The sequence below is a fragment of the Poecile atricapillus genome, chromosome W, assembly GCF_030490865.1.
Source record: "Poecile atricapillus isolate bPoeAtr1 chromosome W, bPoeAtr1.hap1, whole genome shotgun sequence".
Taxonomy (NCBI): Eukaryota; Metazoa; Chordata; class Aves; order Passeriformes; family Paridae; genus Poecile; species Poecile atricapillus.
Window position 1 is genome coordinate 14,353,357 of NC_081288.1, and position 27,526 is coordinate 14,380,882.

Below are 27,526 nucleotides of genomic sequence, written 5' to 3' on the forward strand. Positions count from 1 at the left end.
GTATAAAGGTCACTCTACTGAGTAGAGCTAAGAGATTACTCCAGGTATACTTTTGTTTACACCTCCCAGTACAATATTGTTCTCCTTTGTATCTAATTGACACAGCTGACATTCAGCTTGTAATCCACTATAACTTCAAAACCCCTTCTGCAGATCTCCTATCCACACAGATGTTTCTGCTATATAGCCATGCTTTTCTTCCCTTGTTCATTTTCTTCATGTAGTACCTTACACTGTTCCGTTTTAACAGCATCCTATTTTTTCAAATCAATTTCACAAGATCACTCTAATTCTGTCCTTACAAGACCTCTTAATCCTTCTTAGACAAGTGTAGCCTGCAAATTTAATAAGTATATTCTGTATTCCATCATCCAGACCATTAATGCAAGCACTGAATAGTGCTAGCCCTGGGAAAAATCCCTGCAGAACTTCACTGGACATAATTCTTCCATATTGGAAGAGAATCAACACCACATATGGTTTTCCAAACTGTTCTGCATTGATCTTGTAACAGGTTATCCTTACTATTGTTAAGTCTAGATTATCCTTCCTCAGTTTGAATTTGAAAATACCACAGGTAAAGAAGTATTACAGACAAAATATCAGACTCCACCTTTCACACATCCATCCACTAGACCGAACACCCTTTAACCAAAGGAAACTAAGCTGGTTTGCTGAAGGAATAAAGCTGACAGAACTCACTCTTGAGAAACCTGTGCTGGTTATGAGGCTGACTCAACACACGTGTGTTTATCAGAAGTGCTGGGACACCAAGAAATTGTGTGATTGTGGGCTATGTTCATACACACAGCAGTTTTAAGGCCTGTGCACAGAATGTATCGGGGAGCACCATGGAAGGCACTGGCACAGGAAGAACGGCTCTGGCCGCGCGGCTGGCATGCGGGGAGCTCTCAGGGGCACACGCCCCTGCACCACTGCCCCAAGGGGCTACACGTGGCTCATGGATTAAAGGTTGATTGCCACTACAGCACATCATCCTAAGTACAGATATCAGCTGCTTGAAATGTACCCCAAAGATGGAATGGATGAGATGGAATATTCTGTGGAAGGAGAACTTTCTCTTTTGAACATTGCATGAAATGACAAGTATTTCCCTTTTCCAGGAGTGATCTCTTTCAGCATCCAACTCCTTTTTTGAAATCCGAACTAGATAGCCTCTAAAATTTGCCTTTTAAGGATTGAAGATGGTAGCTGAGAAGTTCTAGAAACAATGCTTAAATCTTTAACTGTCAGTCGGTACAAGTCTTCTTCACATATTCCTGTGACTCATTACCATTTTTAAATATTATCTAATGTATATTAACAGAGACGTTAGAAGGAAAACTTAAATTAAATCAATACATTTGGAAGACCAAAAGATTTGTTACCTCAGAAAGACATTTGCTTTCAGAACCATAAAATACTAATACAGCAATGTGACTGGGAATGCCAAGAGAAGGATTTGAAAGATCCTTTTGCCCTTTAAGATGTGTTCCAAAATTACAGGTGCTGTACTTACTCCTGATTAGCCTAACTTCTACTTGCTGACACTCCCCAATAACATGACTGCTTAGTGGGAAAGGAACACTTCAATACCTGTTTCATGAATACATTTACTTTTGGACTTCTATCACCCATCATCTAATATCCCATATTGCTGCTAATCATTGTAATAACCCCCAGTTTTTCATCACTGACTGCTTTAATTGTTCTTGATTATTCTGAGGAAGATGATTTGCACAGAGAAAACGTAAAAGAATTCAAGAATGCCCACAGTAATAAATGAACATTGGGCAATTAATCTCATGTTAGGAAGCAGATGAGATCTTTCTTTTCATAGTGATAGCCTGGTTAGAAAATCAGCTGCTGCTGCTGTGGAACCAGGACCTCCTCCAGCAGACAATCCTAAAAATACTGCCACTGCATGTCTGCACAGTACCTGTGCACAGGTTTTGTCCCACATGCATCCACACTTGGTTACATTGACTATAATAAGGGAAAATTGCTTTACTGTCTGTTGAAAATTAGCATTGCATTTTTCAGGAGTACAATTTCTCCCTTTAAAGAAAATAATTACCTAACAGATACCTTCATAGATAAGTTCATTAATCTTTCTGGGTGATTTTAATTCTTTAAATCAAATTGCACCTTCTCTACAAAAATGTTCTTCAGCTCTTAAAGATTATACAATCTTACTTATATAAGAGAGTATACGTACGTACTCATACTGATTCTGGGGTCATATATACCATACTCTCACCTTAAAATCTATAGTAACTCACAATTCAGAGTCTTAAGCAAAACTGTTTGATGGCCACCTATGTTTTCTTTAATAAGAATGGGGACAACCTGAAACTAAAGGAGGAATGGTGTTAGTCATATGATTTCATTGCAAAGCTGGAGCAGGTGAAGACTACAGATCCCTTCACATCAGCAATAAGGTGTGCCAGAATTTACTACTTCCAGTTAAGTAATGTTAGTAATTCCTCACAATGTCTGTATCTGGCTCTGAAGAGTTTTTTGCTCTTCACTAGTCTTTTAAAAAACTTTCGTTCATGCATTTTTATTAAGAAATCTATACAGCATTTAAAAATGCAACAGAACCAAAATACCCTGTCCATTGTGGCATTTAGATGTCCTTAAATTCAACAGAATTTGTCTTCCACACTAGTTCCTATCAAACTCAATTACAGCTGATGTCAAGAAACTTTGTCCTCTGGTAAAATGCAAAAATAAAACCCACACATTTCCAAAAGTTTAGGGAGGGTTGTCCCCTCTTTTTTACATAGCATTGTATCTGTGCCTTTGATATCTTATCTCAGATTCAGATGAATCAGAAATAAGCTAAAAATATTGGTTATCATGAAAAAAAAACATAATACAGTCTTTCATGTTTTAGCGTTTCAGAGTAAGAGCCTGAAATAGTATTCCACCCACACTCAAAAAATTGAAGATATGCAAAAACTCCCATGTGCAACTTTATTATCTATTATTGAGATAGGAAAATGACAACATTGGCAAAATTTTGCCATTTTTGGTAATAAAGTAGGAAAGCAAATGAATTGGCTTCAGTCCTGAATCTTCTAGTGAACAGCTGGGAAGGAGGAAACAAACAGCAGCATCCTAAAAGCCAAACTGAGATGAGCCATGGATTGAGAAAAGGTAAAAAGAATGCCTTACTCTCTCTTTGGTTTGAGAGAAAAAGGGCAAAACAAAGAAAAAATAATTGCAATTTATGTAGTAATTCTGATTACATGTTTATGCTTGTTACAGGGCTGGATTAACACAAATAACTTACCACAAAATTAAATACCAGCTATGTGCTTTCTTCCTTGGAAATAAAAATTGGCCTTTTTTCCATGGAAAAGCCTTCTCTACCTATTCACGACAACCATAGATTATATTCAACTCTACCTTCAGCTATTTTTACCTTCCTTGCCTTCTATCTCCTCTTGATTATTTTTACTAATATTCAACCAACAGGTACAAAACAACTCCTAATTATTCCAATCAAAAATAAAGGTAAGTGACAATTCAAGATTACTTTTTAATTATAGAGTCTTCATTACTTACCAACATTTCTTCAAAAGGAAATGAATTCCAAGAGCGTGTACTATGAAATATTTCTGAAGGCCATGTAAAAAACATGCTTCCTGAAAAAGTCTACAGCAGTAGTGAAAAACAGGTGGGAAGGTCCAAAATGTGAGAAAGAGTACAAGTGCAAGTCTGTGGTTGAGCAGCAATGAAATCAATTCTCAAACTCAGGACACTCTTCCTGCAGCAGATTGTTAGTAATATTCCTCTCCAATGCACAACTGGAGGGTTTTTCTGGCCAGGAAGAAACTATCTCAAATGGCCTAAGTGTATTTCCCTGAAGTTAGATCTAGCCAAATAATAAGCAAACAGCAGCCAGAGTATTTTCAAGTTGTGTCAAAGTATTATGTTTTGGCAGAATTCTAGAGGGAAAGGTTTACACAAAAATCATCAGTAGTTGAATCACTTAAAACAGCTGTTAACACAGCATGGTTAAGCACAGCCCACTAAAAGACTTGCTACTGAGTTCTGCTTTTGCACAATTAGTTCTTTGGGGGTGGAAATATGTGGTATATTCATAAACTTTGAACAATTACAAGAAATAATAAACATTTCATTAGGAGTTCTGACTCCAGCACCAGTTGGTCTACTATCAGACCAGCTGAGACAAATTCTGAATATTTAGAACACAAGAGGTTTACTGAAAAGCAACTATGAACAACTATTTAACACCAAAACACAGTCAAAACATTCACACAACAAGCTGTGAAAGGGTCAAGATAGGGAAGACTGCTCTACAAGCTATACAGAACATACAGAATAAATGAACTGTAGAAAGTGTCAGCTTTTTGCCACTCCTCAGCAAGCTGTCTTGTAACATCTCATTCTATGCAGAAACAGGGAGGTAGTTTTAAGCCAAATAAACAACTACATTCAGTTTAGCTTTTCAAGTTGTAAGAGGAATAAGCAGTTAAAGGCTTTTTTGTTACACAAACAGTACACCCCTCTAACCTCTACCTTACAGAGGGCAGTAACACACTTGTAACCGTGCTGTCACCTGGAATTTCCAACAGCTTCCCAACCACCCCAGGTACACTTTCTGATCCTTTCGATAGATTCTAGATCCAGATTCTGATTTAAAAATGGGTATCTCTCCTACAGGTCTTCTATCTACTGACTAAGCCTGGAGAAAAATATTACCACATTATTCACATGCTCGGGACAGGCTCAGAAGCAGTGGTTCGCTGGTTGGAATAAAATTATGTATATTTGTTCCTAATGGGCAGTTGTCATCAAGAAGGCTTTAGATATTTCGCTTAGTCTTTACCCATCAGACCCTTAATATCCTTACTGACACTGATACAAATATTAAAGCTCTGGAGGATCAGCTCTTTATCATTGATCTGAACAAAAATTCACTGATTACAGTAATTTAGACTTGTTTTCTTTTCTGAATTAAATCCTGATTCATGAGCCTCTTCCCTGGAGAGGGTTCTTTTAGCAAAATATACTAAATTGCTGGCATTTCTGTTCACCACTGTCATTTAAAATAGAGTGTCAGAAAAAAAGAAATTTTTTTAAAAGGGTTTATTTTGAAGAGAGAAAGTACACAATCTGCAACGCATTCAAAAATATACACCATTCTAGAATGACGGACTACAATTTTTTCTTTTTTTTTTTCTTTTTTTTTTTTTTTTCTTTTTGCAAACTTAAGACAAGCTATGGCAAGGCTTACTGTGGTCTGAATCCTCCACTTGCCTTAGTGACTTGTGCTGTTACTCTAGAGAGATGATGAATCCTTGTTCACCCTCCTTATTTGCTGACAAAGAACATAGCAGCACTGCAGAAATTATGGTTTCTTATTGATCATTTGAACTTTGCTTGTTGAATCATAACATCAGTGAAAATGCTTGTGTCTGCCTGCATACAAAATCTCAAGGGCAATAAAATATTCTTTAACCTTCTAAGAGATCAAAGGATGATTTTATAATGTAAGAACAAATCCTAAAATAAATCAGTTTCTTTCCCAGGCCTAAGTGCTACACAGTCCTATGCATCCACTCCAAACTGGCAACAAGAATTGCAGGCCTAGCTCTAATCCTGATCCAGCATTATAAACTGTACTATATAAGGTATCATCTTTCACCCAGCAGGGATGATGATGATTTAACAAATCTTATAATAAAGGATCTTGATTGGCTCCAGCATCGCTAAAGTACTGAATTTCACCAGTGGGCATTAAGACAACTCTCCAAGGAGATGTAACTTAAACATGGATTTATACCCTAAAACATAGGATGCTTTTCATTAAAGAAAATGAAACCCAGCATTTTCAGTGCTAATCCTTGTTTCTAATACATGTTTTAAGTCTTAACACTGAATTTAAAAGGGCTCAAGAAGGCACAAAAACCATCTATACCTCATATTAAAAGAAAATTGCATTTTTTCAGAGTCAGATTCATTCTATTATATGGCTACAGACAAAAGAATACCTATTTGCCTACATTCTGTCAGATAACCTATCCCAACAAAAATAATCATCACACTGTATGTTAATCATACCGATTTTTGACTCTTGCAAGAATTTCTAACTTCAGAGCTCCAAATGGCTGTGGTCAAGCTAAAAGAACCCTAGCTTAACATATACACATTTTCTTATAATTCCTCAGAACACCTCTGAACTTTGTGGAATTGTTCTGACACATAACATGATATCACTTTTACAAAAATTCTAGATCAGAAACTTTCTTGGGTGATAAATACTTGTCTGGGTCATTTGCGAGACAGAGGATCTAATTATGTGTAAGTGTTGTTAGTTTGCTTTTTCAAACAAAAAAATAGAGAGGCAAAAGTTTTTGTAATAAAAGGGCATGACCTCTTCAGGGACTTGTATCAAAATAAACTCAAAAGAGGAGACCAAGTTTGAAAGGATTCCTAAAAGGGAAACATTTGGGCTAATAATAGCTATAGCCTGTGTCAATGTCATTTGGATAAACATTGGGACATCACTTACACCATATATAAGCACACTGCTGAGGTTAACTTGCAGTAGTCAGCAACCAAGGATGAATTTTACATACATGCACACATTTAATGTCTTTTAATGCATATTTTTCATGTGAAGTTTTCATTTTTCAAGTTTGTCAACAAGATATGAATTTCAGAACTCAAATTTGAAAACTTAAGAGCTTCTTTATTTGAGTCCACAATGAGTTACTTAAGAAAGGGAGCCTACTTGAAGAATATAACAGAATTACCACATTACTTAGTTAAACTGCAATCTCTGCACACTTAAGCTATACTCAAAAGTAATTTTTTACTGGCCTCTTGACAACATGAATGCCAGACAAGTATTGACATTATGGATATATTAAAGCATAATAAAGAGTTTTAATTTTAACATAATACCATTGTTAAACTATTGTTATCTTACATAATAAATTGGATCAGAAGTTGGTAAAGCAGACCTTTATAAACTCCTGATAAAAATCCATTATTTTGCTCCAGCCTAACTAGCTGTCATATACAAATATGCCTTCACACTATTGTAAAGGTCATCAATGCCTGTGAAACAGTTAATAAGCACTGAAATATTGTTGAAGATGTCGTTGAAAAAAAAAAGTAAATTGAAGAATATCCAAGAATAATTCCATGCAAACACCTTTCCACCTTATTATTATCACAATAACTCTACTTGGACTTTCAGGACTTTGCAATTTTCAAAAAACTAAATACATTCTATCACATCCTCTGTCCTAAATGCAGGTACGTGCACTCTGATATTCTCACAAGAAGTTTCTAGTGGTTAACAATTTTTCCTCTAACATGTATTACAAAAATAATGGTAATGCAATTTTTGTTACTTTCTTTTTGTACTCTGGCATGACTGAGAAAGCAGAGCACATGAATATCATGACTGAGTGTACTTTATTTTTACAGTTAACTGTAAAATGACTAACCAAAGCTCCTCATGACAAGGAGTCTTGACTGTATTGTCAAGACTGCAACACACTGGTGATTTTATGTTGAGTGTGAATAAATGCTGAAAACTAAAAGAAGCAAACTTCCATCTTTCTTTAAAGAGACAGATGCATGTACCTTTTCTGAGACAGAGACCTCTTCAGAGTTTTCTCAGATTTTAAATGGAAATACTATCCATAAATGACACACATTAAATTCTTAAAATTTACATTTTAAATGTGACTGTTTCAGAGATGTTCTATATTACTACCTTCATTGGTCTAAAGTTAATACTTAACAAATAATTTTTCTTACTGTTGTGACTTTTGTAAGAAAGATGATGTAAAAATATCTTACTACTCTGAAACCCTCTGCTGGACAACAAGTGTGTGACCTGGTTAGAAAATGCAAAGTCTAAAGGACTCCATTTTCTCTTCTCTGTATCAGTCATTGTCTTATATGGTAATATATATATTATTTGCATAACTTGTTTACCTTATATACTAAATAACCTCAGTATTTAAATTCTTATTCTTGTGACAGTGGGTTTATATTCCTAAAATTTCTTGTGCTCTTTTCTTAAATTCTTCTAAATCCTATTACTGAGACAGAATGAGCACAGTTTAGAATACTGTGAATTTGGCCATATTCCAAATTTACATCATTACATTAATATCTTCAACGTCCCTTTATTTTATTGGTTTGTTTTGTTTTTTGAAAAGCAGATGTATTTTCTCCAACATCTTGAGAGAACAGAGGGGATGAGAGGTAACATGAAACTTTTAGATGCACATACTTTGACATCTAATTTAACAGCTGGTCAGAAACGGTCTTCAACTATGTGACATTTTTTTAAAGGTTTCAGAGTAGAGGATGTTAGTCCCATTTAATCATCTCATTTGGCTGTCAAGACAATCAACTACAGTAGCCCACAAAAATGCCTGGTTCTACTTCTTAAATGGATGTGTGCAGCTACGTACAGAAGTAAAAATCTAGAATGATTATAATAACAGGCTTTCACAAACACTTTATTACAGAAGAATTCTGCCAGATATTTACAGCTGATGTGTGACCCACCCTAGAAAAGGTACTTTAACTTCAGCATTGTCAAAAATGTACTTTTTAAAATTCTTCTGATTTACAGGAGCTGTATATACGTAAGTGTTAATTCTGATCTTAAAATAACTATCATCAGCGGGGGTTGAAGAAGGAGAAAAGGAGTTCACTGATTCATTGCAAATTATATTAAGGAGTACTAGTGCTTTCCATGAATGATACAGGTTGTAAATGTTTTCATTATCCAAGTTGTAGGACTTCAAGAATACATCTACATTTTGCAATTGCAAGTTCATTAATTACAGTATGCTGCACTAATTATGTCCAGAAAGTATCTTAATTACCCATCTATGTGAGAAAATTCCCAGCAATTTGAGCTGAAATGCAAACAATAATGAAGGAGTTTAAAGCTCTCCCATAAAAAAGTCATTAACACTGAAGGTATGTTGCACAGTCTGAAATTCTGAAATTACCATCTCATGCATTTCTGTTCTTCAAAACCGGACCATCAAACAGCACAGTAATATTTTAAGTCTTACTGCCACAAAGTAATAACTTATTTGCATTTGACTGCACAGCTAAATTACCTTTAGATATGCACAAGGAAATTTTAATATGGTGCTAAATAATAGCCAAGATGGCTTTGTCAGAAACAACTCATGCCAAACCAAAGTAATTTACTTCTGTGACAGAGAAAATGTACCTTTGAATAGGAGATGTAATATGTTTTGATTTGAAGCAAGGCTTACGTTATTTTAAGTGTCTTTCCTAAGTAAGCCAAGCAAACATGGTCCAATGGTGAAAATAAAGAATAGGGTGGGATAACCCAAGCATATGGCACTCCAACACCTGTGTCTCTCATTAACTGTCCTAATTCTGGTTCTATTCAACATTCTCATGGACCTAAAAAAAGCAGAAGAGAGGACAGCAAACCATCATGGTACACGATTTATACACATTTATATGGTGGACAGGTTTAGAATTCACAGAGCAAAGACACTGTAGTCTGGACAAACTGAAATGTCACATTAAGGCATATGGAATATGAATTCCACTCACAATTACCATGACGCATCTCTGGCTCCTACATATTAAAGAAAATATGTCTGTCTTTCATTGAAAACGCTAATGAAGTTTCTGTATCACAGGTTTGTAATTTTATCCCAGCTCAGGGGAATACAAAAAGGCTGCCTCTCAACAGTCCTGGCTGACTGTGACAATGTGCCTCATGCTCCTGTCTAAGCTTCACATGTGATGCTGCTGTGTAATTGGATGCTCTGTAAAGTGTAGCACAGAACAGCTTGGGTTGGAAGGGTTCTTCAGCAACACTAGTTAGTGTGAAAACTCCCTGTGACTTCAAAACAATAATAATGATCCTCAGAGACAAAATTCAATAAATTCTCAGTTAAAACAATATTATTAGCACATATGTACAATCACACACCATGACATGTTCTCATGAAATCTATGTCAAAGTCTCTATTTGTATGAGCAGCACTTTTGTCTACAGAAGAGATGAGCTACTTGACATCAAATAACAACTTGGGTCTAATGCACAAGATAAGGACAATAACTAGAATCTTAACTTTAATTTAGCCCAGCCTCTCCCCCATCCCAAGAAAGCCACAAACACAGACATAAAAATGAACATTTAAATTGTGAGTAGTATTATCAGCTTTGCCAGAAGAATTCACCTCTTCTGAAATCTCACAGCCAAGGTAAAAACCTACAGTATATATAAAAGATTCAAAGGGATTGTTGACAGAGATCCTTAACTAAAAGGGCCTTAGGTAAACTACTGTAACTAAGTAATTCCTCATCCATTATTAAAATTCAGCTGTTATTCCCCTAGTATCTTTTCTTGTATGAATGACACATAAACTGTGAACTTAACTACCATGAAATATAAATAAGTGTGGGACAGAAAAAAAAAATTCAGCATGCAGAAATCTCTTATAGAAACTGGAATACATAATACTATAACATGTAAAAGACAAAAATGTTTCACAACATTTAGCACTTTTACCTGAGGCACACTTTATTTACTTATATAGGTTTCAAGAAAAAAAAATTGTTCATAAATTATTCATAAAAATTGTATACAGATGCAATGGGAAAAGTCTTTACAGAAGAAGTTTAATGTGCAAGAGAAATTATATGTAGGTGCAGTTATTTATCAAGATGTAGGATTGAGTTCGTTCTTCCACATACCACTATCAAGGCAGAAAGTATGAGATACTCTCAGCGTGGGGAAAAAGGTTTCAGTTATGGATTAAAAAAGTAATCTGAGATCTAGTTGAAGACAACAGGCTAACATTTTTTTAAAGTTCTTGTCACTTGTCCTAGAATTAAGAATGAAAGCCTCTGAACAGAACTAAAAGCTATGCTAAAGTTTATATTTTCTGAAAAAAAATCCCAAAGATATTCTATAAAATTTTAAGAATTCTAAGCTGAATGAAGAATATAAAATATACATATAGACTTCATTATTAACAAGTCTCCATCTTAAAATAATATGTATGAGATCGACCTTTAGATGTTTACAGGCCAGGCCATTACTTCAATGACTCTCTTCATTCTTGTCAGCAGTTTTGCCATGTCAAATCTCAGAGCAAAGATTATTTTATTTAGATGACTATACAATTTAAGATTCAATATTGTTCAGTCCAATGAAAGTTAACTAATTATCAAATCCCCTACTTTAGAATATAATTTCCAGCTCATAATACTTGTTATTCTTTACACCTTACAGCTCACCATCTGATGAATTTAAGTATGTGTCCAGCACCATACAAATCAGACTACACCAGCACAAGGTTTCTTAGCTCACTGCAGAACTCTGTGAATTTATTAATGTTACTATTTTATTTTTTATAACCTGCAGTGAAGCAACATATACTTGACACAGTGATGCTTTCCCACTGTGCCATATATGAAAACACTGTCAGAGGGTCTTTATGAAGAATGATATTTTCTATTAAGAAGAAAAATATCCTTGATCATGAGGTAGATTAAATTTAATTCTAAGGTGTGGTAGAATGCTGATCCTAAATCAAGGGGAGTGAATTCCCCAAAAGAATAGATTAGGCTGTAGCTGCACAGCATATGAAAAAGTCTTAAGTCTGTGAAAAGGTTGCTTGTATTTCTTTGCAGATAATTTTGAAATTGAGATCCCTAGTGAGCATTTTAAAGGGGTATAAAACACGAGTCAAGCAGAAAGACAATGAGAAGGCCTCATGCATTAACATCTCCTTAGGCAGAAAAAACCACAAACCTGCAGCAAAAAGCAACCAACACTGCCACAGCGCAAGTTTCTACTGGATGAAACACACATGATTGAGGAATGTGGTTTTCAATATGCAGTACACAAAAACCCCAACAGTAATAATAAATACTGACCTAGATCTGAATTCAGGAAAATCCTTCATCTAACATTAATAACAAAGAACAAGGTGTCTCAGGCTTTTCTCAAATAAGTCAATACTTACATCCCAATAAACACAAGGATAGCAACACTAAGCAGGAATAGTCAGATCTTCTATAATACAGATCAAGTAAAAAAGACAACTAAATTTTTTGGACAAGAAATCAATAGGATTTTAGAACAAATCTCCAGGAAAGAGTAAAGCCTGCAGTGCAGGAGAACATATGGCACCCTCCCATCCTCCTTGCTGGAAACTCCTACTACAGCACACATTCCTTCCCAAATGCATATGGATTTTAGCTTTGCTCATATACAGTGCTGGAGGAGGGAGGGGAAAAGACTGAAAGGAGTTCATCTTCCACCCTCTCTTCTTCCCCACTCCTGGAGGGGAATAGCTGCACAAAGCTCCATCTGAGCTCTGGAGAGGGACTGTATTTCAGCACCCAATGCCTGTTACACGTCTGCTCTGTGACAAGAGGAGCAGGATGAAGCATGGACACGCTGCCCCTCTCGCCCCTGGCATGGGCACTTGCAGCACTCGTGTTCTGTCAGAGCAACAGAGGCAGAACAGCAGTGCAGCCTCAGCATGGTTCAGTAAACAGTAAAAGGGACAGATTTTGGCATGAAATAATTCTGCCTAGATGAGACAAAACACTCTCATGACTATTTTTGCTACTATGTTACCTCTATTACCCTAAAATGTGGGCTTCTAAAAATGTATGCCCAGGTGCTTCCCAAGCAGTCCCATTTTCCCAACAGTATTCACTGAGGAATTCATCACTCCCTCCTCTTTTACAAGCCTTTCAATCTGGAAAGTCCATCGTGTATGGGGAAAAACTACGGCTCTGGAATATGAATGAGGTGGACCTGCACATCTGGATTTTTGGCATGAGATGTCTCCAAAGATGACAATGTTTTCTTTTCTTCTGCAGTTCCAACATGTTTACCCAGCAGAAATGCTGGGCCTCCTTCAAGATGTAAATTACTGATTATTCAAGTAATTGCTTAAACAATCTTTATTGCACACAAAGAAATACCACACTTGGTTAAAGAGCTTGTAAAAGAGTTGCTACCAAAATTTTTCAAACTCTATTAAATGAAAACTTGATGAATTTTATGGCATTACAAGACAAGGTCAAGTTAAAAAGATACAGATTTAACTTCATCATTTTAATAGAGTATCATTAGCATATAAACTCTTAAGAAAGCTAGAAAACTGAGAAGCAATACCAATGTCTCCCCTTTTTTTGCTGTTTTCATAACATTAATCTGTATTTTATGCTATTTGTTGCAGCTGTCTTTTTTAAAAAAAAATCCGACTAGCAACCAAAAAATATCTTGTCATAAAAAAAAAACAGTAAAGGAAAAAATGACAGTTTAGATAGTGACGGATTCTCTGGGAAAGGCACTGAAAGAGGTCATGGCACAAAATTATTGCGCAAAGTCAGACACAGTTTTTAGTTAAAGAAGCTTAGTGACTTTAAGAACTAAACTATTTTCACTTAAATATGTGTAACACACATAGTGATAGTAATATTAAATAATTTACTTAAGCTAATTCTACCTTTTCCCAAAGAATTTTAAGATATAAAAGGCAACAACTCCCAATTAGGTATTAAACTTTCAGCCAAAACCATTTTACTAAACACTTGTATTACCATATGCTTCACATTAATATTACATGAATTATTGAAGACTGATTAAATATACATGTGTCTGTTCAAGCAGGTTTCTCCTCAAAATGCAGTCTCTTGCTTTCTTCTGTTTTCAATATTTGCTTAAAGGAAGTACATTTGAGTCTGTGCCTCGTATCAACTAATTATGAATTCCTTACACCACGGTGTACTACCTGCCACCGAGAGAAGGGAAAAGCAAATGTTTCATGCTCCATTTGCTGTTGACAACATCTCACTGGGGCTGTCTGCTTTGCAGACTACTCTGTGGAACACGTGTCCAGCAGAAGTACAATTAACAGTCAGGAGTGCTAACCGATGACCAACAAGAAATATCACGCCCTTGGCTGAGCCACCCAAAGCCCTGAGCCAACACCTCCTCCAGCAGCTGCAGGGGACACTAACAGCAAAGCAGGTGGCAATTCCCAGCTCTGCTGGGCTCACCTGAGCCACAGGCTGATCTGCAGTATTATTTCAGATACAAATACAAGGCTCTCAGGTGCAAATATAGCATACTCAGAAGGCAGCTGGTGGGCTCAGCTGGGGTCACAGATAGGAAATCAACAAAGGTAATACAGCAAGATGTCCAGTGTGAGAGAACTTCTTAATTTGTATGTTTCTGAAGACATTTTGAAACTTAGGGAAATGGCAGTGTAATGGTATCCAGCTGGAGGATGGAGGAAGGCAGGACAGCTGTATGCCCTAACCATGGACACATGGGTACCGCAGAGGAAGCTGCTGCCACTGCAACCACCCCAGTGGAGACAGTCAGGCAATCCAAATCTGGGAAACAATACCACTTCATATCTCAGTTCTCTACTTGAATATTAGTTGAAGAAAAAAAAAAAAAAAATCCAAAGGACAGGAAAAAAAAAATTCTCTAACCTCAAACTAATAGAATTTGGAGGTTTTACAAAACAATAGTCACTAATGTAGACTACTGTGTTACTCCCCATGCTGCCCCATCACAAAAAGGAAAACTTGTGCATTTTGTTTCTTCTACTTATAGACAGTTCATAATTTCAATATCTGGTACATAAAAATCTTTAAGTTTTTAAGGTCTGAACCTGATTCTGAATATTACAGGAGTTCATCAGAACTGTGGAGTGAAATGCAGGTGAGACTGCTGCACAGCTGCATGGCCATGGGACAGCCCAGAGCTGGGGAGGCAGACTCCCAGCAAGAGCTGCTAACTGGGAAAGGTGGTGGATAGAAGGCAAGGGGTCCTTCCATACCCAATTAGTGAGTCCCCTGTGGTCACCCCCACACCTGAAAACTTTCTGTTGAACATAAATTAAATAACCAAAACTTATTTTACAATGTTTTTCCTACTTGACCTGAAAATATTTCAACAAATTAATAATTACAGTTGAAGATATTACTGGGTGAGGAAATAGAAGTTCCAGGATTTAAGAAAAAGATGTTATTTTCATGAAACAAGGCCACTGTTGTTAAAAAGGGCCAGTGTTGCCTAATCATTAAAGCATAGAAACTTGCAAACTCAAATACTGGTTAAGAACCTACTTGTTTACTTCTTGTCATTGAGAACTTCTCTGTATTTGCCCACTTGTGGAATGAAGTTTGCCAGTACTTGCCTCAACACACCTACTACACGCTTTGTGAGGAATTTTCTAAAGGATGTTGCAAAATTGCAAACTAAATCATTAATGAAAAAGGATCAATATTCAGAAAATAACGTGACAGAGGGTCTTCCACACATTTACAACAGCAAACAATATTCTAGTACCGAGCAGGAAAGCCATAGATATTACTTTTATTTTAAAATCCTTCTATTTTCAATATCTTGCTATTGAACTTGTCCATATGTTCCAATAACTACAGTTCTTATGACTCCTCTATATTAATGGTGGTTAAAATAGTCTTGGAATACAGATACTTGCAAAAAATTACTATTTGAACTATATTAGCACAGTGCAGATCTGTTCTCTCAGAAACCTGTTTCATTGAAAAAAGAAACTATCACAACTCATTTCCTCTTTGCCACTTTGCTTCTTTCTTTTTTCTTAACTTTTACTTTCAGTACCATCCTAATTTCCTCATACTAAATGTTTAAGCATCAAATATCTTAAATAGAGAATATGCTGTACCTTAAATGATGTACAAAAAATTAAAGGAGCGCAGGTACTGAAAAATCAGTCACACACTATCATTTCTACCTACATGTACAGTGCTTCAGGTTATGGGCACTCTGATTCCTAATGGTTTGTTAACAAGATCTCCATATTTTCCTTCTATATCAATACTGGACTTACAGATCCATTTATCTCAAAAAGATAAATAAATAAATATTTCCAATGTCTTTACACTCAAAATATATTTCCTCTGATTTAGCAACATGACCTGTTAAAGTGATGTTAAACATCCAATAAAACAGGTACTACTCCAGCTGGCATGTTTCCATGCCAGTTCTTCAATAATCATTTTTTGCTATAGTCACCTAAATAACACCCTACATATTCCATTTAAATTTTGCTGATCTTTTCTTTCTGGCTACATGAAGTTTTCTTGTGTTCTACAAATTATGTCAACCAGAAAATACCCCTAATACAATCTAACACAGTGAGATTAAACAATGGCTGGACATGAAATTTAGAGAAGACAAGACAGATTTATTTATTTTTTTTGTAAAGTATTCAATAAATTAGCCATTAACACAATGGAATAATTAATGGTTCTCTTTTCCTATGGAATTGAAAACATCTTTTGCACCTGTATAATAAAATACAGAGCTAGCACCTGAAGAATTATGCATAGAAACATCTTATTTTTACTTGCAATACTATTTTTTGTTATTATTGTTACGACTGCTCCTAAAATCACTTTAATATGTGTTATGTCAATATTCCACATCCTTTTTAAGTGCACATTTTTAGCCCTTACATGCAGAGGTTGCAAGCTGCGAAGTAAAAGTGAACTATATCGAAGTCAGACATTCATTTTAGCTACTCCAAAATTCAAAACATTTTATCATCTGTTCCTATGGAAACTGAAAGGATATTCTAGGTTATATCAGTATCAGCCGATTATGTTGCTGAGAAATCTGTGGTTTATTTTTAATCCATAGTTCAGAGGTATAAATTCATGCTTAGTGTTTAACTTGGTGATTTTGAATTACTGAGGCGTGGTTAACACTTCAGTTCCATTAGATCATACTTTAAGATAAAACAAACTCCTTTTAGACCAGAGTAGTAAAGGGGAAATTTTATAAGGTTTGGTTAATCCCCATGAAGTTTACCATTCAGATGTAGGATATAACTAAAATATACTTGGAAGTTATTTTTTGGTTGTTAGATGAGCCATACGTTGCTGCATCACATCTTAATAGAATAGTTCAAGGAAAAAAAAAATTAGACTTATAGAAAACTCCTTCAGTAGTGCCATGCACCAGATGGCCAGATGAAGGAATCTGATTTAGCAAGTTAACAAGATCATGAAAACCATAACCGTAAGACTGAAGATGAAAAATAAAACTGAATAATGCAATGTGAGTATATTTCTATGACAAAGAAACTTAAAGGTTAGGATAGAGGAAAACTTGTTAAGACATTTAAACACATTGAGTGAAAATTCTCCATATGTATACAGAGCTACTCTAAAAGCAAGGCTAGAAACAGTATAAGTTTGTGGGATTTTAATTAAACAGACTCAAATGCCATTGTGATCTTTCACAACAAAAGCCAATGTGACAGCTATAACATGTTCAAATAAGTCCTCTCTCTCTACATTAGAATTAGAAGGAGCAGTAAAATGGGTGGTTAACAGTAATTTAAATAAAAGGCTTTGGATTTCATACCCCATTTTCACTAAACAAAACTAGATGCTTTGAAATCAACTATAGCTACCACCCTCATCTTATGCCAAAAGTAGCAAGCAGGTTCAAATTTTCCTCTTTAGAGATAAGACTTCAGTCTTCTTACTCTAGATTCAAAAAACTGACTCCAAACTGAATAATCAGAAATGCCTTCTATTTCTATATAATACTGTAGTCAATCACTTTATTACGAAATAACTGTCTCAGTCTAGTTTCCATCAGGATCTCCTGCAGCAAATCAACACTGTGGTATAATAAGGAAATGTAACAACTACTGCCTATAGTACTATATTGGTTATATTTTTCACAGTAATTAGGTTAAACTCCAACTACTAGCTTTCAAGATAGAAATAAATGTCATAATAAAAAGAAAAGACAAAAAAAAAAGGAAGAAGCAATGATTACTTTTTTTACTTTAAAAAAAAGCATACTCTAGTAGCATTTCAACCCCAGTTATTCCAGGCTTTTTATGAAGGTAACCAATGGTATATGGATAAAAAGATGAATGGCTATGAGCCAGATGGAGGGGTTCTTTTCTCTTTTTTTTTCTACTTTATTTGCTATTCTAAGGATCATTTTGTAATTATGCACACCTATGCGGTAACGTACATCTACATAACAGCAATCAATCCCACTGACATGCTGAAGTGCATAAGGGCTTGTATTATTTAAAAGGTATGACAAAATATGATAGATAATATGTAAAAGCAGCAAAGGGTAAGCAAAAACATCTGGAAACTGTCATGGGGTGGCTTTACCTTTAAGGTGGTTTTGGGAGCTAAGGAAGTTGAAGCTGCTGGTGACTGATGGGAGTCTTTTTCTCCTGACCAATTATCAGTCATTTCTGGGAACTGACAGCAGTTTTAACCATTGAAAAGTTGGATCAACCTGTGAACACCACCTTAAGACCTAAGCCTGGGAATTTCTTTGTCTCTTTGTTTCCTGGCTGTGAAAGGTAACAGAGCTCCGGCTGGCCTCCCGTTCCCTGCCCAGGCCATGCGGGCAAGGGCTGGGCTGGGCCCAGCGGCTCCCGGCCGGGAGATGGGGCCTGCGGGGCTTGCCCCGGGCTCTGGCCGGGCCAGGCCGGTCCCTGGCTCGGCTGCAGTTTTTGCTGTGACTGAATTCACCAGAGACTGCCGAGTAAAGAAAGGAATAAAAGCTCTGGACCTGCGGCAGGCTGAGACAGCGACCACACTCTGCAGAGCAGCCATGAAGAATCTTCTATCGAAGACAGCTCCAGCCGCTGCTCCAGCAGAGATCACAGAACTATCTACAAAGCCTGAGCAAGATTTTAACCTTTTCATTACCTAGATGAGACTTGCAGATTAATCCTTTTATCCAGAGAGAGAAAGAGAGTAATCAACATGTAAAGAGACTTTATAAACTATCAGAGACAGTAAAGAAAAGAATTAAGCTTCAGAAAAGGTAGAGAATAAGGAGACGCTTTATAAGCTGAAATATTTTTCTGTTAAAGCTATGGAGATGGACAATAAGGTCTTGGAAAAAACTCCTTTAATTCATGACAGAGTATATAGGTAGGAATAGAGTGTTCCAAGTGTAGATTTTGAGCAAAAGGTGGAGTAATTGTGATACAGTGAGGTGCTGGAACAGAGTGAGATAGAGTAATAGTTGAAGACTTGAGGCCTTGAGGGCAAAGAGAAAACTGTTTCCAGGGAAGCTCACAGAAACAGATGAAAAGAACTTTTGCCTTTGAATAACTCATCCTTAAAAATAACATCCCTAGACTCATTGACCCATAACACACCTCAGAGTGATGTGAAATGGGAGGAGTGAACTGCTGACAGGATTTCCGGGCAGCTGGCGTCAGAAAAATAGAAAGCTATAACAGAAATAGCTTTCTTGTAGAAAACTCCATAGATTAGCAGAAGAAAACTTCTGTTTCTCTACAAAGACTGATGAAAAGACTAGCAGGAAGTGAGACTGTTTTAAACACCGAAGTTCCAAAGTTTTTGTCTCTATGTTGTCATGTGAACAAGGGAATGGTGGGTAGTAAGGGATAAAAAGGGTTTTCTGGAAGTTTATTCTGGTGTTCTTATTCTTGTAGTTTGTTAATAAACTTTCTTTATTCCTTTTTAAGTTTTAAGCCTGTTTTGCTCTTGCTCTAATCCGTATCTCACAGCAAGAAATAAGTAATTTTTTAGTTACTGTTTTAAAACCACAACAAAACTAAAATTGTGCTTTTGACTAGCACAGTACATCAGTGTGGGTAATGGAACTGATTCTAAGGTAAATGAACTAAAGCTGAACACTAAAGAGGCCCCTACACAACCACAGGGTACACGAAATGACATCCTGCTACAACATTTTACTTTCTTCTACAGCCATGCACATCTCCACACAGCTGACAACTTTAGAAAAGCATATTCATGCATTTGCACAGTCCATTTCACAAGGCAGTATTAATTTAAAGATGACACTAAACCAGCAAAAAACAGTGGGCATACTTTGATTTAAATCAAGGTGTTTAAATATTATGAACTAATCTAGAACAAAGGATGTTTCAGTGCAGCACACATTCTTGCTAAAGTAGGCAAGATTGAAAGAAACTGAGAAACTCAAGATCACAGGACCCTGCCCAAACAGTCATGCCTCAAGAGCCATCCACACTTTCGGCAGTAACAAGTAGAAGCAATTAGAAAATGCAACACTATTATACTTTCCCATATTTCATCAAAAAAGTGAAAAATGAAGCCCAAAGCCAACCATTCTTAATATCTGAATATCTCAAACACCTTGAAGTGCATTCACATGACTGGAAAATGCTTCCACAGGATAATAAGTGCATATATTGCTTAAGCTCCTTGACATTAGATTGAACACTGACCTATGATTGATTTAAGAATAATTTCACCAATCTTGCCATAACCCTATAAAACTGTGGTAGATAAGCACTCAGCTCAGAGGGCCTTGAAATTAAATAAATTATGCAACTTCTTGATGACTGTGCCTAGAAAACTGGTCAATTATGTAGCTACTTTCCCTTCCAATCCCTTGGGGGATAAGAAAACCTATTAGAAATCCTTGACAAGAGATTAAATGCTGGTCTATGAGAGATCTCAGATTAATTTCACCAATTTTGCCATAATACTGCAAGATGTACTACACAAGCACCTAGCTTAGGGAACCCTGAACTGAGAGCAACTCCTGGATAATCACCTCCAGACAACTGGTTAATTATGCAGACACTTCATCCTCCCATCACTTTTCTCAGGCACTAAATAGCATTATTCAAGAACACTTATGCATATACATTTAGTTAGTAATTTTTTAATGTAAAAAAAGCTGTTCTTTTTCCAGAGAAAACAACTGGAAAGGTTCAATATGAAAAAGAATGCAAAATAGAGTAATTCACAAAACAAATTCTTCTCAATGAATTAATATATGAAAACTCAAAATGCCCCCAAATGTGCCCAAAATAATAATAGTACAAAGATGTTACAATGTGAATAACAGATCATACAGTTTACGTATTCATCCTGTGTATACAAATCCAGCCACTGAACAATGTCAGAAATACAGTTTAGGATTTATTTCTCTATGTTATTTTTCCTTCTTTATTCTGCAAGGTTATAATTAGCAAAGTTCTTCATTTTGGAAAAAAATTAACCTATGTATTTAAAAAAAGCCAGCACACACAATTCAACAAAGGATCCTTCTTAGGCTTACACCTATGTTTTTCTTTCTCTAACATGATTAAGACACTTCATTACATGATCACCAGAACAATTTCAATGAATTGTGAGTTATCAGTGAGTCTGACTTTCTCCAGATCTGTGCTAGGTAGGTAAGTAGATTTGTCCACACCTTATATAAGGAAATTGGACTATAATAAATTACATACTTTCTCTAAAACCTAAGAAAACACAAACAAACAAACAAGCCAAAAAACAAAACAACAAACAAACAACACCCCCCCCCCCCCAAACAAAACAAAACAAAACAAAAACCAAAACCAAACCAAAAAGCTAGTCAGATATCTACAGATTCCTCCAGGAGACAAGAAAGGAAAAATTTTATTCTGTGGTTGAAGATACAGAACATTTCTGTTACACACAGAAGGACAAACTGTTTAAAGTGCAAACCCAGGAAAATCTGAATTCTGCTCTCATTTCCACACCACATCCTGCTAGACCTAAGTGGATATTTATATTTTAATCAATCTTTAATGCTACCATTGATACCTCACAATCCATATCCTAATTATTACAATTGGGATCAGTAAAGTCACAAGCAAGAACATAAGTTCCTAACATATTTCACACATGCAAAAATCCATCCTTCTTACACAGTGACCCACAGCTGCTACTTAAAGCATAGAACCTAGCTCACAACTAAGGTTACCTTTTAGGAGTATGGAGGAGATGAAACGCAGCTCTCTTCTACACACACACAGTCCTGGCTCCTAAGGCTACCAATGTTGTCATCACCAAGTGGAGCTAAGTTTGGTTATCCCTGGATGTAAGTCCCACATCTAGCATGCCAATATACAGCTGGATGGGTTTGAAGCATGAGCTAAGTTGCAGAGAAAGTTTTCTCATTTTCAAGTATAGCAGACACAAAACTGTGTCTGGAAAAACTGTTCTACCTGGAACTGATCTATGGTGATTTTAACAAATTTCTTATTATTCAGATCTGCTTTACACAATATTACTGTTGAAAACAGGGGTGAAGTGGTAACAAGAGCAAATCTGAAATCTTCAGCCAATGGTTCATCATGGGGGCAAAAGAAATGATGGGGATGTTTCAGGTGGTTGCAAGATATATGTCTTTTTTAAAATTTTAAAGCAGAAAAATATTGCTGGCCTTTCTGTTAGAAGGGTGGCTTTTAATCAAGTTCTTCTCTGATGCACCTCTGCTAAAGCAGTCTTTCCTGCTTCCTATACTATCTGCCATAAGCCTGTTCACTGTATAAAGGAAAGCTAGCAAGGAGTTTAGGACTATAAAATAAATAGTAGTAAATAAATAAATAAAAGAAATAAAGATGGTGTTAGAATCCATTTTCTTTAAATTGTTCTGTGGGTCATGAAAGACCATCTATCTGTGCTATGTACAATAGGAGTGCCTAACAAAGCACACAGAACAATAGAATACCTGCCTGTAGCCACTTGTACCCATGTGGTTGGGTTTGCTATTATTTGTATTACTTTTGTCAACAATAGCAAAGAATGCTTAGTCTTTCTAAAAGGATTAGGAAGGCAAGTGTGGTTTGCAGCTCTATGAGAGCCTGTTAAGTCTAGACACACTGACAGACACTTCCAGTTTATACCCAGATGACAGCTTTAAGATTCCACCAGGAGCAGGACTGGAAGGCTTCACTTCTAAAGCAGTCAATGCCATATTTCCAAAAGGGGAAAAGATTCATTTTTTCTGAGAAATACACAAATACCGCAGTGGTGGACACACCATAAAAACATGAATTACACTGAACAGAAAAAGACAATGTATTATTACTTAGGTATAAGTATCTGCTTTCATGTGCTACTGCTGGGCATTATTTGGGGGAATCTGTGCACAGCTCACTAGCATATGACTTACATGTCATTAAATAAACTATAAAACAATAGTCTCTATCCAAAACAAAGGGGATATATAAAAATGATAAAAGGAGCAGTTTAGAATTTTTAGCTCTGTTCTTTTTGTCAGAGAAACTTCTAGCAGCATCTCTGAAGAAAAAACCTGAATTCTAGAGAAGACATTCACCTAATTCTAATGACTTTTGTTGAAAAATAAATACTTCCAGTCTTACTTTGTAAAATGTATTTCCACTTCCTGCTTGTCTTCTAAGTGGACACTAAAATACTCTAAATCAGAGACATAAGGGTAATTTTTCTCTTAAGGCATTGCTGAGAAGCAACGTTGCATGAAATATAGAAATTTAGCTCACTCTTACGTAGGCAACTGATCTCATGTATTATTTACAGAGCAGATGAAAACAAGGGTGGAAACTAAAACTGCATTTGCAAATATGAGTATCAAATAACTGAAGAACCACCTGGATAAAAACACATGCACTACTTTCAAAGGTACCAGAATGCATACTGGCAGGAAGATAGTTCATCTGAGGAATTCTGTAGTGCCTACTGCAGGAGAAAAGCTGAAGGTCCCATGCCCTCTTTAAAGAAAACTCAGGGGTTGGAAGGCATATATGTAAATCAACTTGTCAATAAAACACAATAACAGGAATCACAAACATGCTATTCACTAGTCACATTTCAAATTCTAGATGTCTTGGGCAATGCCTGCATATGTATTTTCTAAAGCAAACTATTGTTCTCAACATTAAATTCACAAATCATATCCAACAACAAACCTGTGATGCATAACCCAGCACCTCCTCATGAAAACATCCCCATTTCTGATATGACTAAGCACTAATAATTTTCTTCCAAACACTCTTCCATTTGTTGGAAACAGGCCCCTGGCTAAAGCACAACAGGCATATGCTTTAATAATCTCTGGATTACCTGGAGACAGCCTGGAACACCTAATAAATCTGTCTACTTTTCAGGTGGAGTGGGATTGATTTCCCCGGGGTTTCTTTGTCAATTCCATTTTAGTACTTAATATGAAGAGAAAATTATCAGAGAAGGTCAAATCTGACATGAAAAACTAGAAGAGTTCACACTGATGAAGACTTTTGCTACATTTAAAATAAATGTCCACTTGCTTTTTCTTAGGCCCTATCTTCCGTCAATCTTTATTTAATAACGTATATGCTTCATAGCTCGCAAAAAGTGCAATCACAGCTTGGCAACATGCTCAAATAGCCTGAAGTTTCAAAGTGGAATAGTAATCAAGTGAAAAATGGGGTGGTTTTTTCCTACCACTTTGTTATCAGCAAATAGTCAAAGGTATTTACCAAAACCATGACTTTTTACTGCAGAAAACTAGTTGAAATGACAGATCTAAGTAAAAGTTTGAGGCATTCCGATAATTTCAAACATCAGTTGTTTAACCAAGCCAATTTATTCAATACATTTTCTATTCTGTATCTGTTCTATTTTCATGTCAATCTTCAACACTATAAACAAATGCTATATTGAATTACAAAGAAGTTTAACACTTCTGGTAAGAAACAGCATAAAAATGTCTTGTTCTAAGCCTCTTTGTTCTATAATTTAAGATCCAAACTTGATAGAAACTTGCACCAGATTTCTCCTCTTACTCTGGCAAAGAGGATTTAAGATAGTTTTTGAAGAATATTAAAAAGTATAGACAAAAGAACATTAAATTTTACGAAGGCAAGAAAATAGCACTAAAGATACTGCAAACAGTTAATAGATATAGCCAGGTTATTGAAATGTCAATAATTACATTTAATATGAATTAATGCAATTATACATATTAATTTTTGTTCCCTACAGTATTTGCCTCAAAGTTTAAACTGCTCTTTAAAGTTTTAATGCAAATCTTCCAAATCTTTTCAATATATTTCTGCACAGCTAAAATGCAGAAATCTTCTTACAGTTTTAAGAAACTGCATTTTTCGTATTTCTCTATAATACTTGGCAACGTTGGCAATGCTGTATATGGTGTTGAATGCATCAAGCTTTTCTGACAGTATTTACAGCTCACCTACTTTCTTCCAAATTATAGGGTCAGATGCTGTCAAATTTTATTATTGCAAATACTGTACAAGACCAATTTTGTCAATTTATTTGAATATAGTCATGTGTGAGAATTGCTCACATAAGACTTTTTTCTTGTTTAATTTGCACTGGACAGTGGTACACAAAACAAAAGAAATCAAGCTCGAGTCTTTCTACACTTTACTTTTGAAAGGAAGTAGAAAACAAAGTGTATTTTACCTGAGTCTCCACACCTTGCTCAAGCAACCTTTTAGCCTGGTTTTCCACCTCAAGACGAGCTCTTGCAATAAAAAGCAGGTCATTTTCAATTACTTCTATTCCAGACAGATCTATCCCTTGAGAAAGATAATCTATAAAAGCAACAAAACATTGATAAGCATGACACAGGATAATGGAACATTTTAAGCAACTTAAAACATTTCAAAGTTACAGTCAGTTCCAAGAGACATTTTTGTATACAACACTTGACAATACGGTATATCAAAGTAATGTCTTATACCAGAAAAACTGAAAATCGGAGGATTATTACTTAAGAAAACCTGGACATTGAATACATTGAATTTACTTCAAGATGCTTCTCTAGACCCAGAGACTTCTGAAGAGATGTAAAACATGAGTTCTAGGAACTGCAGAATCAAAATCACAGGCCAAAAAGGGGAAAGAAGTCATATCCTTGCCCCAAAGAATTAACTAGATTATTAAATTTATCAAACCAGATGTTTGAATAAGAATGTGGGATCAAACACAAAAGAATGGTACAAAAATAAAACAGTATTTTTTTTTTTCCTTTTTAACCACAGAATCATCACAAAAATTATTACCATTGTGGAAATCACCATCAGCCATAAGCTACAGATTACTGGGCTGGACTGGCAGCTGCAGCAAAAAAAAATCTATTCAAATTCATCTTTTCTCAATTATTTTTTTTCTCCTTTTTATCTTTCTGAATTTAAATTAATCCAGCTCTCCCTGACCAGGTAGCCTAGACCTTTACACTACTGCTTATCACCAAGATAATGCAGGACTACTCTCATTTAACCAGTTTTCAACATTTTGCTTAATGAAGCAGGTTTTCCACTGGGTTTTTTTTTTGAAAGATCATATAAAACTAACAAAATAATGGCCAAGGCATTTCATGCAGTATCAGATTCTTCCTTCATAAGATGGTGTTCCACTATTTCCATTTATAACCAGTCCTCTATGATTTCCTAATAAAGTTACCTTCCTTTTAGTTCTCAAAGTACGTTTATTAAGGCACAGACTTAAACATTTTAACTAAGCTAACTGAACTTTTAAATCTTTGTCAAATAACCTTTCACTTTAGTAGCCATTTATTTTTGTTTATTCACAATAAACTGATCTAATTCTCAAATTAATTTTAGCAATCACATGTTCACAACTGAATACAAAATTCCAAGTGAATCATTTTACAGCTATGTATAGAACATCCCTATATCTGAACATGAGAAATACCATATAAGAAATCAAAACAAAAAGCTTACTGAAATACTGCATAAAGCTTAGTAAAGGCACAAAGGAAATCATCTCTCTTAACAGTACAGTATGTCAGATAGGTTTTAGTCTACTAAGAATAGACTTGCAAATGCTTTTCCCTGCATGCATTTGTTTAAAAATGGATCAGAGGGGTCAAAGGTCAGCTAAGCAGCAGGACAGCACAGGCAATTCATGAAGCCCTGTGTGCTGGTGTGTTTACAGAGCTGCTTTTGCCACAGGCCACAGCAGCCACACTTACTCCTTATTTCCCTGCAACTTTATGCTGTTACTAAACTGCATCTCTACAGGTGGTCTGGCATACGAACCCATTAAAACTAATATTGAACTCACACAAGTTCCAATGAGCAAGTCTTGAGTGTGAAGACTAATTTTCTGACCCCTTTTCTTTTAGCTGCACAGAAAAAAAAAGGAGGAAAGCACTATCACAGATTCACTCTACTGCCACAGTAAACTCTGAAGAAGTTTCTTGGCAATGAGATTAAAAAAGGTGCAAATATTACCAAATATTTACATATACCACAAATACAAGAACTTCTGTGTAGTTCACTTAAGGCATAAAGTCATAATCTGGAAGCCCAGGCTGCCTAAACAAAACAAAATTTAAATGTGGTTATGATCTCCTAAATCCACAGAAAATTTGAGGAAAAATACTAAAAAATATACTGTTTCTTCCTGCTGTGTTTTATCTCAAAATCTAAAGTCACTTCAAGAGCTAAAAATCTATTCCTTCTGATGGTTTTAAGAAAAGAACAGAAAGACCATGCTGCTTTGGCTTCTCCAAATACCTCCATCTGTGTCTCCGACTGGCAGCCACCTCCTGCCAATCTGTTAAAATCTGCAGCTTTGCTCCAAATTTGCTGCAATCCTAACAAAATGTCTTGGGACAATGCATTTCAGCAGGACTTGAAAACAGTGGGCCTTT

At 35.8% G+C, this 27,526-nt stretch overlaps 1 protein-coding gene across 2 annotated transcripts in view; it reads right to left on the bottom strand.

Annotated features, from left to right (window-relative positions):
- COG5 (component of oligomeric golgi complex 5) overlaps nucleotides 1-27,526 on the bottom strand; it is a 175,906-nt gene that overhangs the window by 76,587 nt on the left and 71,793 nt on the right. For both annotated transcript variants that reach the window (XM_058864008.1, XM_058864009.1), the window contains one exon: nucleotides 25,309-25,439. In XM_058864008.1, the coding sequence (XP_058719991.1) occupies nucleotides 25,309-25,439 (131 nt within the window). The remainder of the gene's footprint in view (nucleotides 1-25,308; nucleotides 25,440-27,526) is intronic.